General features: G+C 56.3%; 1 protein-coding gene across 23 annotated transcripts in view; it reads left to right on the top strand.

Annotated features, from left to right (window-relative positions):
* ARAP1 (ArfGAP with RhoGAP domain, ankyrin repeat and PH domain 1) overlaps positions 1-14,493 on the top strand; it is a 67,807-nt gene that overhangs the window by 31,592 nt on the left and 21,722 nt on the right. For 13 of the 23 annotated variants that reach the window (XM_063783146.1, XM_024347337.3, XM_024347336.3 and 10 more), the window contains 9 exons: positions 6,932-7,101; positions 8,009-8,076; positions 8,684-8,814; positions 8,913-9,056; positions 9,754-9,823; positions 10,112-10,232; positions 10,666-10,868; positions 11,276-11,382; positions 13,888-14,087. In XM_063783146.1, coding sequence (XP_063639216.1) covers positions 6,932-7,101; positions 8,009-8,076; positions 8,684-8,814; positions 8,913-9,056; positions 9,754-9,823; positions 10,112-10,232; positions 10,666-10,868; positions 11,276-11,382; positions 13,888-14,087 — 1,214 coding nt within the window. Of the gene's footprint in view, positions 1-3,448; positions 3,766-6,931; positions 7,102-8,008; positions 8,077-8,683; positions 8,815-8,912; positions 9,057-9,753; positions 9,824-10,111; positions 10,233-10,665; positions 10,869-11,275; positions 11,383-13,887; positions 14,088-14,493 lie in introns of all 23 variants that reach the window. The other 10 variants (XM_063783157.1, XM_063783159.1, XM_063783158.1 and 7 more) reach the window with 3 other exon arrangements.

Here is a 14,493-nt window from a genome sequence, read left to right as displayed (position 1 = left end):
GGTCTGGTGGTGGAAGGTCAAACAGGTTGTGTGGGCTTAGAGGAGGGAGGGAGCGGTTTGATGGACTTCCTGGAGGAGGAGGCATGCCCTGAGCACAGTGGAGTTAATAATCCCAGGTCATTATATGAAAAAAAGCCCCTAGCAGAATGTTTGGCACATAGTGAGTGCTTAGCAAGTGGTAGCTGTTGTCCCAGGGAGAAGTGCTGAGAGCTGGGTGAAGGCGCGGTTGTGAGGATGGGCTCCAGGTTAACTGGGCGCTGCTGTATGGAGAGTTTGGGGAGCTGCTGACCTTCTCCAGTGATGAGGATGCGAGTAGGGTGGTGGTCATTCAGTACCCACTTACTAAAGCCCCTTCTGTGCTGGGAACTGCTGGCGGCATGGAGAGGACTGGCCCTAAGGGCTCCCGGCTTGTGCAGAAGTTGAGAGAAGCAGACCGTGGACATCCCATTCTAGCAAGTGAGACCCTAGGAAGGGCTGTCTATGCTGGGGGCTAGGCAGAAGTGAACAGAGCAGAACCAGGGGAGTGCTGGAGGGGATGACCTTTGGGTCTCATGATGGAGGAGGAAGGAAGAAGCCACAGAGGAAGCAGGAGGCATAGGACTGAGGCCTGGGCCCCTGAGAGTCCAGAGCATGATTGAGGAAGCGGGCAGCTGGGACAGTTTACCCCTGTGGAATGGAGACATCAGGGTGGGACACAGATGTCCCCAGATCACTGGGCCAGCAGCCCTGATGGTGAGAGTCCAGGGGCTGGGATTGGGCCAGGTCCCTCCAAGACCTGTGTGACATCTTGTTGGGAGGTGGTGACTCTAGGATGGGGTTAGGTCTGGGTCCTCAGTCCTCTGAGGCAGTTCAGTGAAGCACACATTGATATGACCATATTGAGTGATCAGAATTGTGGGGAGCCCCAGGGAGGCCCCAGATCAGCCTGAGATGTGAGGGGAGGCCTGCGATAGTGGGGAGGATGGATGTATGATTTGGGCTTTTTATAGGAGGACTAGGAGTTGGCCAGGCAGGGGGGGGTGTTCCAGGTGGAAGGAACAGAGTATTAAAGGCCTGTAAGTATGCATTGATAGACTGCAGCTCAGTCAGGGAGGGCTGGAGTGTGAGTAGTGGGGTGAGTCCAGGGTCAGCCTGAGATATGCAGACTGCTCCCCTCTTTGGCCTTCCTTCTCTCACAGTGACACCTGGTTCTTTTGGCCAGAGATTGGTATAGACAGAAAGATAGGAACGGGTAGGGGTGAAGGAGAAGGAGGTGGCATTAGAGGCCGCTAAGGCTATGAAGCTGGTTCCTGGCTCAGCCTGTAGGGCCTGGGTCTCCTTCAAGGTGAAGAGGTTCTGTTGATGCCATGTGCAAGTGGCCCTCCTTTACTGAATTATCAGTAAGCCTGGAGACAGATTAGCGAGGAAACTGAGGCTCGGAGAGGAAGGGACCTGCTCAAGGTCCCAAACCAATGAGTTGAGCTGAGTTCAAGCCCAGGTCTGCCTGGCTCCAAGCCCTGTCTCTAGTTAATTGAGTAACCACACATCTCATTTGACGTGGGACAGGCCCTGTTTATGCCTGCTGCCCTGACATAGTTATTAATAGTGCCTCTTTTAACTCTTAGAAGTGTTTGTGGTTTATACAATGAATTATGTGGTCATGGGTAAGAGGAGGGTGACCTTGGGCAGGGCAGTGATGTGTTCCCTCTCAGATGAGTCCTGAGACCTGGTGGCCCATGGGAGGAGGCTGGCCTCAGAGAAGCCCTGGGACCCTGGCATGGCCTTGTTTGCTCGGCTGTGGTGCTGGGCTGCCAGGGTTCAAATACCAGCTGTGGCATCAAGAACAAATAATCCAACATCCCTGTGCCTCGGTTTCCTCCTCTGTAAAGTGGAATCATCATGAGCCTTACCTTACAGAGCACTGTGAGTAGATGAATGAAGAATCCATGTCAAGTGCTCAGAAAATGCCTGGGAACACATACACGTAGACACGCACACACACAGTTAATGAATCCAGGTGTTTGTAAGTCCCTGCTGAGTGCCGGAGATACCCCAATGAGGATGGGATGTCCATGGTCTGCCTCTCAACTTCTGCACAAGCTGCACCCTCCTCTTACCCATTCTGCATTCTGCCTACCCACCATGTCACCTAACCCCCAGGCATGAAGTCTGCTGCATGTATTTTCTCTGATTCTATAAAATAGATTTAGGCTGAGGGCCCAGGCTGGGGTGAACCAACCCCTTAGCTGCCCGGGGTGCCTAGTCTCTCGGGAATAGTGGGTAAGCAGGTGGGTTCACATGCCCCTTGGGTAGAGGGGAGAAGGTTGAAGGAGCAGGGAGCTGCAGTGCGGGGTGAGTGGGGAGCAGCTCTGTGGGAGAATCTTGGAGGTTGCCTAGAGGAGGAGGCCGGCTGAGCTGCATTTTGAGGTGGAGGTGGGCTTCTGTGGGCTACGGGAGGGAGAGGGCAGAGGAGGATGAAACTGTGTGAAGGCTTGGAGGTGGTGCCATTGAGGACGTGGTCCAGTGGGTGACAAGTCAGTGGGTGACATCCAAGTCGGGCCTCAGCTGGACCTCGGGATTGGAGCAGGGCCTACTCTTTTTTTTTTTTTTTTTTTGAGACGGAGTCTCGCTCTGTCGCCCAGGCTGGAGTGCAGTGGCGCGATCTCGGCTCACTGCAAGCTCCGCCTCCCGGGTTCACGCCATTCTCCTGCCTCAGCCTCCCGAGTAGCTGGGACTACAGGCGCCCGCTACCACGCCCGGCTAATTTTTTGTATTTTTAGTAGAGACGGGGTTTCACCGTGTTAGCCAGGATGGTCTCGATCTCCTGACCTCGTGATCCGCCCGCCTCGGCCTCCCAAAGTGCTGGGATTACAGGCGTGAGCCACCGCGCCCGGCCGTAGGGCCTACTCTTAGGGGTGCAAGCAGTGAGAGGCTGGGACTTGGGCTATGGCGGGGGCATTCTGTGGGCCCTGTTCTCGGTAGGGGGTCACTGCCTTTTCCCTGGGGTTTTCCCACATGTTGTGCCTTCCTGAAAGCACTTCTCCTTTCCTGGGCTCCGTCCTGACTCAGCAGTGCCCTGATACCCTGTGGTAAGCAGGCAGGCAGGGAGCAGCCAGGAGACTTCCTGAAGAAGGTGGCTAGGATTTCCCAGATGCTTCTGAGAGGCCCCTGTGTTCCACCTTCATGAGACACGGTCCCTTCCCTGTGGAAGCTCTGCTGGGAGAGGAGCCCTTTGCATCTGTTTCCCTCTCCCTTCTTTCCGTGGGCAGGGCAGTGATGTGTTCCCTCTCAGATGGGTCCTGAGACCTGGCTGCCCATGGGAGGAGGCTGGCCTCAGAGGAGCCCTGGGACCCTGGCATGGCCTCATTTGCTCAGCTGTGATACTGGGCTGCCAGGGTTCACATCCCAGCTGTGGCATCAAGAACAAATAACCTAGCATCCCTGTGCCTCGGTTTTCTCCTCTGTAAAGTGGAATCATGACAAGCCTTACAGAGCGCTGTGAGTAGATGAATGAAGAATCCATGTCAAGTGCTCAGAAAATGGCTGGGAACACACACATGTAGACATGCATACACACAATTAATGAATCCAGGTGTTTGTAAGTCCCTGCTGAGTGCTGGAGTTACCCCAATGAGGAAGGAGGATGTGGAGCTTGCTTCAGGGAACGTGCCTGCTGCCCAAGATGCACAGACCCGTCGCAGTTGATCAGGACAGTGATGGGAGATGCACTGTGGTGCCAGAGGAGGGGGGCTGATGCTGCCGGACCCCAGGGATGAGGACGAGCAGGTGGGCAGTTTTTATTTATGGTTACCACCTTCCCCTCAGCTCTGGCCCTCAGACCTGGGGGAGCTTTGGGAGCCAGGCTCCCTCAATCCTGCTTGGCATTGGAGAGATGGCACCTGTCCCCACCTCCCTGGACCGAGGTCTGACTGGCCCTGGCCTGACAGCTTGGAATTCTGCTCTCTGCTGATCCCAGGCCGGGTTTCCAAGGCCCCTTCCTCTTGGGCTCTGGGAGGCAGCAGTGATGGATTGATTTGCCCATCAAGAAGTCTCTAAGGGAATCGCAGGTGACCAGCTGGGGCCAGCACCCCAGGTCATGCTCTTGGGCCTTCAGGCACTCCCTCAGTCGCTTGGTCATCGTTCACCCCTTCTGTTGCCTTCCCTTCCACCTGCCCACCTGTCCACCCACCTTGTCCACATGCTATTGCTACTGACTGGGCTGCGGGGGTACCAAGTCAGATGCTGCCCCTGCCCCAAAGGGACTCAGGTCATGTAGGGGAGACAGCCTGGTGCAGTGCCCACCAGGGGGTCTTCATAGGTCCAGCTGTGAGAGTACGTTCTGACTCAAGACTCCCACAGGCCCACCCCTTGGCCCCAGATTCCCAGAGAGGCCCGTTGGGTAGGGAGCAGCTTGCCGCCAGGGCAGTGGCAGGCCTTCGTCTGCCATGGGGTCTTTGAAGCGATCCGAGCCACAGCCCATGCAGCTGTCCAGGAGCCATTCTCTGTGGCCCTCCAAGTGACAGCTCAGGAGTGAAGGACTGGGTCTCACAGTGGATAGTGACTCACAGGGAGCCAGCCTGGCTTTGAAAGCTCTTACCTAAGGGGCCAGTAGTTTTCTAACATCCCCACAGGTGTGGCTTCAACTCACTGTGTGCGATGTGCCCAGTTTGCAAGTCACCACACTGAGCGAAGCTCAAAGCTCCGGTTTCTCTACCAGGTATAGAATCTGCTTATAGTTTCTCTCCGTCCAGATGCTGTTCCTCCACAGGCCATGCTGCCAAAGGCAGTGGTTGCCTGGTAACAGGGCTGACACACCACCGTTTGCAGGTTTCTAGGGGAACAGAGCTGGAAACCTAGCCGAAGGCCAGCTCTTCACACAGAAGAGGAAAGGGTTTGGTTAACTTTTATCTACACCTGGAGAAGAGACAAGTATAGTAGAAGGTGATGTGGAAGTAGCCAAGTGTCCTAAGAAGCTCATAAACTTTGGAGTCAGGGTTCAGATCTTGGCACAAAGGAGATACTTTGAAAAATGTCATTTAGAATAATTTGTATGAAGATCTTTTTTTTTTTTTTTTTTTTGAGACGGAGTCTTGCTCTGTCCCCCAGGCTGGAGTGCAGTGGCGCGATCTCGGCTCACTGCAAGCTCCACCTCCCGGGTTCATGCTGTTCTCCTGCCTCAGTCTCCCAAGTAGCTGGGACTACAGGCGCCTGCCACCACGTCTGGCTAATTTTTTTGTATTTTTAGTAGAGATGGTGTTTCACTGTGTTAGCCAGGATGGTCTCGATCTCCTGACCTCGTGATCCGCGCGCCTTGGCCTCCCAAAGTGCTGGGATTACAGGTGTGAACCACTGCACCCAGCCATTTGTATGAAGGTCTTAATGGAGAGCAGCATAAAGGAGGGTCAAGGAAGACTTTCAGAGAAGGGAAATGTGGTTTTAGAATTAAAGGATTGCTTTGGGAAGCCGAGGTGGGAGGATTGCTTGATGCCAGGAGTTCAAAACCAGCCTGGGCAACATAACAAGACCCAGTGTCTACACCTTGAGACCCACCTACTCGGGAAGCTGAAGTCAGAGGACCACTTGAACTCGGGAGTTTGAGGCTGCAGTGAGCTGTGATTGTGCCATTGCACTCCAGTCTGCCACAGAGTGAGACCCAGTCTCTTAAAAAAAAAAAAAAAAAAAAAAAAAGAAGTTAAAAAACTAGTGGATATTCCCAGGCAGAGAACAGGGAGAAGGGTGTTACTGGCGGAGGCAACAGCAGGAGGAAAGGCCTGGCATCATGACCACACCCCAGGCAGACCCTGTCACTGCCTCCCAGCCCTTCCTTGCTTTCACGGTAGCCCCACACCATCAGCCAGGAACACCAGGGCAACAGACAAGGCCAAAAATAACCCAGGGAGAAATTGCCCATCCACCCTGATTCTCCTCCTTGGCCCCTGCAGGGCACTGGCAGAGACAGCTGGTGGGGCCAGGCCTCCAGGGCTCAGGCACCTTGTTCCAGCCTGTAGTCCCTGTGCATCCTGTGCACTGGCACATGACACATCCTGTCTTGGTTAATCCTTCTAGCACCCTGCCAGGTCAGTGATATAGCCCCCATTTCACAGAAGAGGAAACTGAGGCTCAGAGGGGCTAGGTGCTCACCCCAGGACACACAAGAACTAAGAAACTAAGGCAGGATTCAAATTCATGTCCTTGATGCCACAGCCCTTCAGAAGACAGCCTGCCAGAAGCAATGTGATCTGTACTGAGACAGATGGGAACACTGTGGGGCCGTGAGAGCCCAGGAGGCCCTGAACCTGGCCTTGGAGAATCAGGGGAGGGTGCCCTGGGGAGTGGTAGCAGAGGTGAGTGAGTGGGGTGAGGTAGCAGAGGTGTGGGAGATGGGTCTGGTGGGATCAGGTGAGTTTGAGGAGTCTGAGGGCACCAGGAGGTAGTGAATATCCAAATCTGGGCAAGAGCAAGGTGATCTTGAGACAGAGACCCACAATTCAGGGCCTTAGGAATTGGTTTCTGAGGCTCTGGTCTGTGCCTCGGGCCTTGCAGCTCATTTCAATCCTGTCCCTTCTCTTTGCCGTCAATGCCTTCTTATCCTTAAAAGCTCAGGTCAAGCATCACCTTCTCCACGAATCCTTCCCTGACTCCCCATTCTGGTCTTTATCCCTTCTTCAGTGTGGAGACCCAGTAGATATATGTGACTAAAAGCTAGAGCATTGGGGATAGGTGAACACCTCATTCAGGCCAAAGAGGGTGCCTGCTTCCTTTAGGCTTCGGGGAACCAGGAGGGGTTTTGGTCTGGGAGATGAGTTGAGGAGGACTGTGTGCAGGAGGGCTCCTGTCTGTGTGAGTTTGTGTAGTGCCTGAGTTTTGCTGCAGTTCAGGTGAGCTGGGGGCTCAGTATGTTTCAGTCTTGTCTCTGTTGCTTAGTGATGCCCAACTTTTGTTGTGTTCCCAGCCTGCCCACTAAGGAGGAGGAGTCATTGCTGCCATCATTATCATCCCCTCCCCAGCCACAGTCTGAGGAGCCCCTGTCCGCCCTCCCCCAGGGGCCTCCCCAGCCTCCCTCTCCACCTCCCTGCCCCCCGGAGATACCTCCAAAGCCGGTACGCCTGTTCCCAGAGTTCGGTGAGTGCTGCAGCCAGGAGATGGGGCTCTGGGTGGATGGCCTGGGATCCCTGGAATCAGGCCTCTGGAAGGTATGCAAGGATCACACTCCTTTCTGTGCAAGCCTGCCACCAGCCCACTGTGTGGCCCCGGGCAGGTCACAGCCTCCCTGAGCGCTATTCTCTTCATCCTCACAATGGAGACAGCACCCACCTATCTGGCCTCCTGACCGTTAAGTGTGGGGCCATGGCCGGCTTTGCCAGTTACCCATGGTCTGATTTTCCATGGTGTTGGGTGGTTTGCTTTTCTTTTTTTTTTTTTTTTTGAGATGGAGTCTCGCTCTGTCGCCCAGGCTGGAGTGCGGTGGTGCAATCTCCGCTCACTGCAAGCTCTGCCTCCTGGGTTCACGCCCTTCTCCTGCCTCAGCCTCCCCAGTAGCTGGGACTACAGGCGCCCGCCACCATACCTGGCTAATTTTTTGTATTTTTAGTAGAGACGGGGTTTCACCGTGTTAGCCAGGATGGTCTCGATCTCCTGAGTTCGTGATCTGCCCACCTTGGCCTCCCAAAGTGCTGGGATTACAGGCATGAGCCACCGCACCTGGCCAGAGGTGGTTTGCTTTTCCTGGGGTTGGCCACATTTGTTGATTCTTGTTGCCTTTGACAGTCCTTACCCCAACCCCCAAGCTCACCACTGGCTCAGACCTCCCTGTGGTGTCCCAGCTTCTCCTCTGCCACCCTTTAGTACTGTCCTATGAGGCCTGGGGGTATAAATCGCACTTCCTGTCCCCTGTGCCTTTTTTTGAAAGCCAGGGGGAGGTGGGGATGGGAGTCTTGGCATGGGGGAGGCTTTGTGAAGCCCAGTGTGGTGCCCCAGGAGAGGAGGCCAGGCCCCTTGCCCTGAGGCCCCCCAACCCCTCTCTCACCAGATGACTCTGACTACGATGAGGTCCCAGAGGAGGGGCCGGGGGCCCCAGCCAGAGTGATGACCAAGAAGGTGGGGCCAGGCATGGGACTGTCTGCCTGTCAGGGTGTTGTGGGGGTGCCCAGCTGCCTGTCAGACCCTGAGGACCACCAGACAGAGAGTGGGCAGCCATTTCCCGGGAGGCTTCCCCTTCCCCCACCTCACTCTCTTGCCGTATGGGGGTCAGGAGTCACGTGTAGCCACAGCACTCTGGGCCAGGGGTCGGGGCTCTGGTGTGGCTCCCCCAGGCCCTGGCTGTATGTGGGTGGGCATGTGGCCTCCCCCCACCCTGTGTGTTAGGAACTCGTGTCCTGTCCCGGAGTGTCTGTCTCTGTTTCACTTCTTGTGTTCCCGTGTCTGTCTGTCTTGCATCCCTAGCCCGCAGTCTTTTTCTCTGTCCCTTTATCTTTCTGTTTTTGTCTGTGTCCTAGGTCGGTTTCTGCCACTGGCTCTCCTGTCCCTGTGATCTGGGTCTCTGTGTGGTCTCCGCTGGCAGGGGGAGGGGAGTGTGAGGAAACAGAACTAAAAGTGCTGGGCTGTGTGGGTCGGGGCTGTGTGGACAGAGGGGGCGTGGCAGCCCCGGGTGGGTGTGATCTGTGGCTTGAAGGGAAGGATGACGCTGAGTGGGTCTCGGGGGCAGGAGGAGCCCCCACCGAGCCGAGTCCCACGGGCCGTGCGCGTGGCCAGTCTGCTGAGCGAGGGAGAGGAACTGTCTGGGGACGACCGAGGGGATGAGGAAGAGGATGACCACGCCTATGAGGGCGTCCCCAAGTGAGTGTCCGGCCACCCTCCTTCCCACTGAGCCCAACCTCAGCCCGCCCCCTCCTTGCCTCCTCAGCCGGGCCCCCCATCCCCTCATCTCTCGCTAGTGGCGGATGGCACACCAGCAGCCTGAGCTTGTCCTTGCCCAGCACAATTGCTGCGCCACACCCCATGGACGGGCCGCCTGGGGGCTCCACCCCCATCACACCAGTCATCAAGGCTGGCTGGCTGGACAAGAACCCACCGCAGGGGTGAGTGAGGCCTCTTGGGTCCTGCTGTGCTCTGCATGGGGGGGTGGGGGGCAGTGTCCAGGACCCCAGGACACTGGTATCACTCACTGATCTGAAAACCAGAAGGGCCTGCGATGATTTGCACAGGTCTCCCTCCAGGCACACTGTGACCACTGATGATTCCCTCCAGACCCGTTTTATTGCCCTGAAAATTGGGAGATCGCTGGGCATAGTGGCTCACTCCTGTAATCTCTGCACTTGAGATACTGAGATGGGAGGTTTGCTTGAGGCCAGGAGTTTGAGACCACTCTGGGCAACATGGCGAGACCTCGTCTCTACAAATAAATTTAAAAACTAGCCAGGTGCAGTGGCTCATGCCTGTAGTTCTGGCTACTTGGGAGACTGAGGTGGGAGAAGCACTTGAGCCCAGGCATCTGAGGCTGTAGTGAGCTAGGCCTGTACTACTGCCTTCCAGCCTGTGTGGCAGTGTGAGACCCTGTCTCAAAAAAAAAAAAAAAAAAAAGAGATGTGCTACTTTGAGTCTGACTTCAGTCACTCTTGCTGTAAAGTCCATCTTCTTGCCAGTGGCCATTTGGGATTCTTCCTCCCTAGAACCTGGCTGATCCTCACTCTGAATGTGGCTTCTGAGGGCTGGGGTAGTCCTGGAACCTGTCCTCCTACCCTCGGTCATTTGCTTGTTGTCCCTCTCCCTCTCCAGATCTTACATCTATCAGAAACGATGGGTGAGACTGGATACTGATCACCTGCGATACTTTGACAGTAACAAGGTGAGGCCTGCATCAGTCCTGACGCGACCCCTGCTCCAGCCTAGGCTGGCCCCAACACTGGAGCGAGGTGGCGTCCCTCCCCAGAGGAGTACTCGCCAGAGGTCTAAGTCTGACCCCTTAACCCATGTCCTCCTGGCCCTCTGCCTGCTGAGGGCTGCAGTCAGGGTCAGCACAGGGTCTTGTCTCTAACCAGCTGCAGGAGACAGGGCTGCAGACTTCATTTTGGCTGAGGCTGGGGGAGTCAGCGAGGTGCTGGGTCCCAAAATATAGCTCCTGTCTCTCCCCCAGGACGCTTACTCTAAGCGCTTTATCTCTGTGGCCTGCATCTCCCACGTGGCTGCCATCGGGGACCAGAAGTTTGAAGTGATCACAAACAACCGAACCTTTGCCTTCCGGGCAGAGAGTGATGGTGGGGAGTGTGGGGTGTTGTGTGTGTGTGTAGAAGAGGGTAGAGAAGACTGGAAGTTTGGGCAGAGGAGGGGGAAGAGAGTCATGGTGCATCTGCCCTCTCACATCACATCCGGGGAGGCATGGTGCCTTTGTGAGGTGGGCAGAGGAAGGGGGCACCCTCTGTGACCGGCTCTGTGCTTGGCACGGTCACTGACTCCTCAGAACCACACAATCAGCGGGAGCAGGCTTGGAGGGGTGAGGTCACTTGCCCAGCATCAGTGGCATAGCTGGGATTGGAGCCTGAGCTCGTTCAAGTCAGAGAAGTCAAGCAAAATGATGGGGGCATCTGAGTGGGCTTTCTGGAGGAGGTGTTGCCTGAGGAGCCTAGGGCCAGGAGACCCCTGAGGGGCTCCCTGCAACCTTGGGCTTACTCCTCTACCCTTCTCCTGCAGTGGAGCGGAAGGAGTGGATGCAGGCCCTGCAGCAGGCCATGGCTGAGCAGCGTGCCCGGGCCCGGCTCTCTAGCGCTTATCTGCTGGGAGTTCCAGGCTCAGAGCAGCCTGACCGCGCTGGCAGCCTGGAGCTTCGTGGCTTCAAGAATAAGCTGTACGTGGCCGTGGTCGGGGACAAAGTGCAGCTCTACAAGAATCTAGAGGTGCTAAGGGGTCATGGAACCTCTCCCCTGCCCATGTCCACCTACCCTGCCCCAGGCTGACCTAGGGCCTTAGCCCTGCCTTTTCTGTTCCCTCTTTTCCTGCACTGGGCCCAGCCCTTTGCCTGGATATGTCCTCGCTCCCCCAAGTTCTGACCACTTCCCCCAGGCTCTGAGCACTGCCCTCCAGTCCCTGCCCTGGCCCTTGCTCCCCCGCACCTCTGCTCATTGCTGTGTGGGCCCTGAACCTGCAGCCCCTTACCCTGCCCAGCCTCCCATGTCCCCTGCTGTCTCCCTCCTGGGCACCCCCCCAGTCCCTGAGTTGCACCACCTTCCCTTCCTCTCCCTGTCCCAAGCCTCACGCCCTGCCCCCAAAGCCTTGCCCTCATCCCGTCCCATCTGCCCTCCAGGAGTACCACCTGGGCATTGGCATCACCTTCATCGACATGAGCGTGGGCAACGTGAAGGAAGTGGATCGGCGCAGCTTCGACCTCACCACGCCCTACCGCATCTTCAGGTGACCCTCCATCTTCTTGGCTCACCGGCATCCTCACTCCTTCCTAATGTTTTCCTTTTGCACAACATGGGGAGCTGCCCCTTCCTATGGGATGGGTTCCCTCACCCTGCCCCGCCCTGCCCCACCTGTGGAGCCCCTCCACAGCAAGAGGGTCACTTGCTAACCCTCTCTGATCTCCTTCCCTCCTAAGAGGTCTTACTCTCCCCTGTGCTGCTTGGCAACTGCTGTCCTCCCCTGCCCGCCATGCTGCTCAGGGGTTGCCCATCTGGCCTCCTGCTCCCACTGCCCCTGCCCCACTATCCCTGCGCCTACGCCACCCCTGGAGAGTGCTCTTGTCTCTCATGAGGCTGCTCCTCAGTCCTTGTCTCTGGGCCACCAAGCCTCTGCCATCTTGGTTTCCTCTGACCTCAGCTGTTCATTGGTGTCTTTCTCTGTCCTCTGCCCTCTCCCTGGGCAGCCTTGCCCACTCCCAGGCCTTCAGCCGCTACCTCCGAGGTACTGAACTATGCCCGGGTTCGAATCCTGGGTCCACCACTGACTAGCTGTGTGACCTGGGAAATCACTTGGCCTCTGTGTGCCTCAGTTTCCTGGGGAAGTGTTTGTAATACTGGGTAGTAACTGCTCAATAAACACTAGCATCACTCCCAACCCTTCCACTTCTCTGCTCTTAGCCCAGGTGTCTGTCTCCAGCGGGATCTTTCTGCTGAGCTCTGGCCTGCATGTCTGACAGCTGTGGGCATCTCCCCTTTTCAGCTCCCTGTTCTTCCCAGAGGCCTGTCTCTCCAACCAAGAAGGAAGGACTCGTGCCTTTCCTTTTTTTTTTTTTTTTTTTTTGCTTTTTGAGCCAGAGTCTTAGGCTCTGTCTCCCAGGCTGGTGTGCAGTGGCGCGATCTCGGCTCACTGCAACCTCTGCCTCCAGGTTCAAGTGATTCTCCTGCTTCAGCCTCCCCAAGTAGCTGGGATTACAGGTGCACGCTACCACGCCCGGCTAATTTTTGTATATTTAGTAGAGACGGGGTTTTGCCGTGTTGGTCAGGCTGGTCTCAAACTCCTGACCTCAGGTGATCCACCCATCTCGGCCTCCCAAAGTGCCAGGATTACAGGGGTGAGCCACCACACCTGGCCCGTGCCATTCCTTTTTACCCCATCTGACCCCATCCCTCTGCTGTCACCCTTCTAGCCCGGGCCTGGTGGGCCCTTGGCCCCAGCGCCTGCCTCCTCACTCTTGGGCCGCCCGTGCCTGTCCAGCCTCTTTACTCCAACTGCTTTGACTTCTGCGGGGGCCTTATATTTGAGAGCTAAGTTTTTATTTGCTCATTTCTTGCATTTGAAGTTCTCTTTGATGACATCCTTGCCCTGAGATTCTTTGCCATAGACCTTAACTACCACACAGCTGCAGCCCCGCCTGACGGGCGTTCTCTGATTGTCAGTCTGAGAGGCCTGTCCGTTCCTGGGTTTCTTGTTGTCATCAACCCTAAAGAGGTAGACTTAGTGTTCTACACAAAGGGCCTCCCCCAGCTGGCATGAGTGGCTCGTTGCATTTGGGTGCAAGCACAGGAAGGTGAGCTTGGTGCTTGGCTCCACCTTTGGCAGTTTTGCGAATTCCACGTGCTAGGTTGTGGAGGAGGAGGTCTCCAGCACCTCCATAAAGTGGCATTAATGGCCATCACACCTCCAGCAGCGATGCCTTCCTTGGTTGTGGCAATGGGTCATGGGTGGAGTAGACTCATGGTCACATGTGTGACTCGGTGGTGGCAGGGAAAGAGCCAGAGGGGTCTTTTTAAAGCTAAATTTTTTCAGGGACAGTCATCATTTATTGTTCAACCAGGGCCTCCCACCCTGAAGAGCAGGGCATGCTATAGCGGCCACAGGTGTCTCGGTATGTTGGGCCAATGGAGTTCTTTGTGGAGTGGGGTTATGGAGCATGTCACATTTGGGGCTGGGACAGGAATGAGGATAGGGATGGCGGAGGAGTCTTTTAAAGACATCTCTGTACCCTCCCCTCCTTCCTACTTAAACCCTCTGTGGGTTCTCCATTGTCCTCAGGGTACACTTTGACTTCCTCTTCCTGATGCAGGCCTGTCCCTGTCCATCTCCCACCCTTTTCTCTGCCAGTCTGCCCTTCTGTCTCCTGGAATGCCCCCTGTGCAATCCTGCCCCTTTGCACATGCTGTTCCCTCTGTCTAGACTGTCCTTTCACCTCTTCACCTGGCTCAGCCCTTCTGATCTGTCGAATCTTAGCTCAGGCATCATTTTCTTCCCAGCAGCCTTCATTCTGCGGGCTGGGCAGAGCCCCCCACTGGGCTCCCCTGCCCCCATACGCTCTTGTGTTCCTGGTGTCCTTGCCTTTGTCCACACCTACCTTCCCTACCAGAGTGGGATGCCTCACTCTTTTGCCTAAGCGCTCCCAACACCTTGTCCCCCACTTCATTCTGTGCATCCTCATGCTGCCCCCAAATCCCTCTGAGTCCATCCCCACTAATCTCCCCACCCCTATGTCCCCAGCTTCTCTGCTGACTCAGAGCTAGAGAAGGAGCAGTGGCTGGAGGCCATGCAGGGAGCCATCGCCGAGGCCCTGTCTACCTCGGAGGTGGCCGAGCGCATCTGGGCTGCAGCCCCCAACAGGTTCTGTGCTGACTGCGGGGCTCCTCAGCCTGACTGGGCCTCCATCAACCTCTGTGTTGTCATCTGCAAGCGCTGTGCAGGTGTGTGCATGGGGATCGGGGCACCAGGCAGAGGCATGGCGGGGTTGGCCAGTTGGGATGGCAGGTGTCCTATCTGGAGGAGGGCCTGGAGCGGAGACAGCACTCAGAGAGCTGCTGTTGATGGGGCTTCTCCTGCACACCAGGGCCTTTCCCCTGTGATTAGCCTTGAGTCCTTACATTGCCAGGCAGGGGTTCAACTTCTCCCATCACAGGTGGGGACACGGAGGCACAGGGAGAGGAAATGGCTTGTTCAGGGTCACCTGGCAAGTAAGTGAGCCCAGATTTGAGCCCAGGCTTGTTGGAGTCTGGTGTTCCTCTCATGTCAGAAGAATAGGGAAGGCCAGGCAAGAGGAGTTGGCAGGGGCCAGGCAGGGCTTTGCATGCAGAGGGAGGAGCTGGTTTTTGT

This window comes from Pan troglodytes, chromosome 9 (assembly GCF_028858775.2).
Source record: "Pan troglodytes isolate AG18354 chromosome 9, NHGRI_mPanTro3-v2.0_pri, whole genome shotgun sequence".
NCBI classification, from domain to species: domain Eukaryota; kingdom Metazoa; phylum Chordata; class Mammalia; order Primates; family Hominidae; genus Pan; species Pan troglodytes.
This window is presented reverse-complemented; position numbering and strand designations above follow the sequence as displayed.